Source organism: Corvus brachyrhynchos, unplaced genomic scaffold (genome assembly GCF_000691975.1).
Source record: "Corvus brachyrhynchos isolate BGI_N302 unplaced genomic scaffold, ASM69197v1 scaffold158, whole genome shotgun sequence".
NCBI classification, from domain to species: domain Eukaryota; kingdom Metazoa; phylum Chordata; class Aves; order Passeriformes; family Corvidae; genus Corvus; species Corvus brachyrhynchos.
This window is the reverse complement of record NW_008239756.1, coordinates 330,754-333,871: the sequence shown is the minus strand read 5'-3', so window position 1 is coordinate 333,871 and position 3,118 is coordinate 330,754. Positions and strand designations below refer to the sequence as shown.

General features: G+C 61.2%; 1 protein-coding gene across 1 annotated transcript in view; it reads left to right on the top strand.

Moving 5' to 3' along the window:
• The window catches only part of DAPK3 (death associated protein kinase 3), a 14,393-nt gene that overhangs the window by 10,121 nt on the left and 1,154 nt on the right, over positions 1 to 3,118 (top strand). The window contains exons 2-7 of the mRNA XM_008639968.2: positions 224 to 369; positions 1,410 to 1,770; positions 2,009 to 2,138; positions 2,290 to 2,338; positions 2,462 to 2,488; positions 2,588 to 2,740. Coding sequence (XP_008638190.1) covers positions 308 to 369; positions 1,410 to 1,770; positions 2,009 to 2,138; positions 2,290 to 2,338; positions 2,462 to 2,488; positions 2,588 to 2,740 — 782 coding nt within the window. The 5' untranslated portion in view covers positions 224 to 307. The remainder of the gene's footprint in view (positions 1 to 223; positions 370 to 1,409; positions 1,771 to 2,008; positions 2,139 to 2,289; positions 2,339 to 2,461; positions 2,489 to 2,587; positions 2,741 to 3,118) is intronic.

The window sequence follows — 3,118 nt, the reverse complement described above, 5'->3', positions numbered from 1 at the left end:
AGTGGCTGTGGGGGCTCTGGAGCAGGGAAAAGTTGTGGCCCCCTTCCCTTCTCTGTCCCCCGGCTTTTGGGGTGTGGTGAGACTGGGGGGCATCCCCGGGACTAACCCATACCTCGGCCACAGCTGCCCCATGGCCTGCCCGGCCTGGGGCCGTGCATCCCCGAGGAGCCAGGATCCCTGTGCTGGGTGTTGGTGTGAGCCCCCCTTTTTCCCGGTGCCACAGGTGCTGATCCCCGGCTGCTCCCCTCTGCCGACATCCAGCGCTGGCAGCACCGGGGTGGCTCCCGCTCCAGAAGGCCCCGCAGCCATGTCCACCTTCCGCCAGGAGAGTGTGGAGGACTTCTATGAGATGGGGGAAGAGCTGGGCAGGTGAGGGACATCCCACTGCGTTCTGGGGGGGCTTCCATCGCTGCACAGCCTGCCCCAGCACTGGGCCGGGAACTTCACTGGATGCAGCTGCTGGATCCTTTGTGGTTCTCCCTCTGCAGGCAGCAGGGCTGGAGCTGTGCAGAGACAGGCACCTCTGACAGGCAGAGGTTAAAATAAAGTGTTAATTAACGTCGCTCCCGGTGGAGCTCCCTTTCAGCTCAGTCCAGGGCTGGCAGCTTCCGGCCCTCCTCGGTCGCTTCGCCTGGCCCTGTGCCTGTGGGAGGGATCCAGGGTGACTCAGTGCCTGCAGATGGGATTTAATCAGCCGGGATGCAGAGGCGGCAGTGGGGGAGCTGCCTTGGGATCCTCCAGCACTGCCTCGGCCGCACCGGCCCCATGCCGTGGCCCCTCCTCGGGCACTTGGGCAGCAAAAGCGTTTTGGGTCACTTAAGTGTTTTTTTTCAAAGCAGAAGAACTTCCAGGTGCTGCTGCAGGTACTCTTGTCCATCTGTGGCTGTGGTTCTTTGTGAGCCATGGGGAGGGATGAGGTGCCCATGGATGGATCCCACTCTGCCCTGGGGGATGTGCGTGTCCCTGGCCATGATCCAGGGATGTATGAAGGTATAAAGGAGTCTCAGGTCCAGGTGCAGTTACTCTGACTTCAGTCATTTCCCCTGCACTGCCCTTCTCCATCAGAGCTTTATGGTCCTCCGGGACCACTGGGCTCTGGGATTTGCTCCTGGGGGCTCCTGGCTGGAAGAGGGGGCTGATGGGCATCTCCCACCCTGGCTGGCCACAGCAGCACCTGAACAGCCCAGGGACGGTTGGCAGCTGCCACATTCCTGGGAGGAATTTCCTTCCTCCATCCTGGGCGGTGCCAGGGTGTGTAAAGCCCGGGAGCAGGCGAGAATCACCAGATCCCAATTCTTGGCATTTCTGGGGGGAAACAGTGCATCCTCCCGTCCCCCATCCTCGTGCTGCTTCCAGTGTGTGGTGCAGGACATCCTCTCCGCCCCTCACCTCCTCCCCACACCCCACAGCGGCCAGTTCGCCATCGTCCGGAAGTGCCGCGAGAGGAAAACGGGCCTGGAATACGCGGCCAAGTTCATCAAGAAGCGGCGGCTGTCGTCCAGCCGCAGGGGCGTGAGCCGCGAGGAGATCGAGCGCGAGGTGGACATCCTGCGCGAGATCCAGCACCCCAACATCATCACCCTGCACGACATCTTCGAGAACAAGACGGACGTGGTGCTCATCCTGGAGCTGGTGTCTGGAGGGGAGCTCTTCGATTTCCTGGCGGAGAAGGAATCCCTGACGGAGGAGGAGGCCACGCAGTTCCTCAAGCAGATCCTGGACGGGGTGCACTACCTGCACTCCAAGCGCATCGCCCACTTCGACTTGAAGGTGAGCTCTGGGAGCTGCAGACACCCCGTGTTCAGCACTGGGAGCAGGGATAAACTCCCAGGTGAGCTCTGGGAATCAGCGCTGGGGAGTGGGGACGAGTGCACTCCTGCAGTGCAGTGGGGCTGGTGCTTGGGGTCTCTCCCAGCTTGAGGCACACCCTCTGCTCTGGAATGAGGAGCCCAGGGCAGTTCCCACAGGTTGGTGTGTAGGGACAGACCCAGCTCCTCTCCCCTCACAGCCAGAGAACATCATGCTCCTGGACAAGAACGTGCCAAACCCTCGCATCAAACTCATCGACTTTGGGATTGCCCACAAGATCGAGGCTGGGAATGAGTTCAAGAATATCTTTGGGACCCCGGAGTTTGTGGGTGAGCATTCCTGGGGGCTCCTCAGGATGCTGAAAGCTTTGGATTAATCCTGGAGAGATGCCCAGCACCCTGGTGCTGCTGCCAGGATGTGTCCATGGGGCCAGGCTTCCTTCCCCACAATAAACCCATTTTCTCCCCTTTCCTTCTAAAGCCCCGGAAATCGTGAACTACGAACCCCTGGGGCTGGAGGCCGACATGTGGTGAGTGATTCCCCTCCCGAGCCCCTCCCCATGGCTCCAGCAGCCAATCCCCTCGTGCTGGTGGATCTCCCCTCGTGCCAAAAGCTCTGTGTGACTTCAGCCTCCTCTTCCTCTCTCTTCCAGGAGCATCGGGGTCATCACCTACATCCTGTGAGTATAAGGCAGGTCTGGGGGGGACGGGGCTGCAGGATGAGCCCCCCACCTCAGGCTGGAGCATTTTTGGGGTATCCCAACCCTCTCTCTCCTCAGGCTGAGCGGAGCCTCCCCATTCCTGGGGGAGACAAAGCAGGAGACGCTGACCAACATCTCTGCTGTCAACTACGACTTCGACGAGGAGTATTTCAGCAACACCAGCGAGCTGGCCAAGGACTTCATCCGCCGCCTGCTCGTCAAGGACCCCAAGTGAGGGATGGGGAGCAGAGCCGGGGATTCCTCTGGGAGAGGGGACAGCCCCCCCTGCCCAACCTGCTGTGTACAGGCAGCTCCCTCTCTCCTGTCTGCACCAGCATGGGGTGAATTCTCAGATCCCTCTGAGGGTGCAGCAGCTCCACTGGGGTTTGGGAAGGTTTGAGGGCTGAGCTGGGCCCCCAGGGCTCAGGGTTTGGGAAGGAACAGTGGGGTTGGGAGGTTCCCGGGGCATCCTCTGCCCTGTGTTTCTCCTGGGAGGCAGTTTGGGGAGTTGGGGGCTGGATGCAGCCCTGCCTGGGGGGGCCCTGAGTGCAGTGAGTTTGTCCAGGCTCAGCCTGACCCCAAAGGTGATCAGAGGATCCCCGTCGCTTT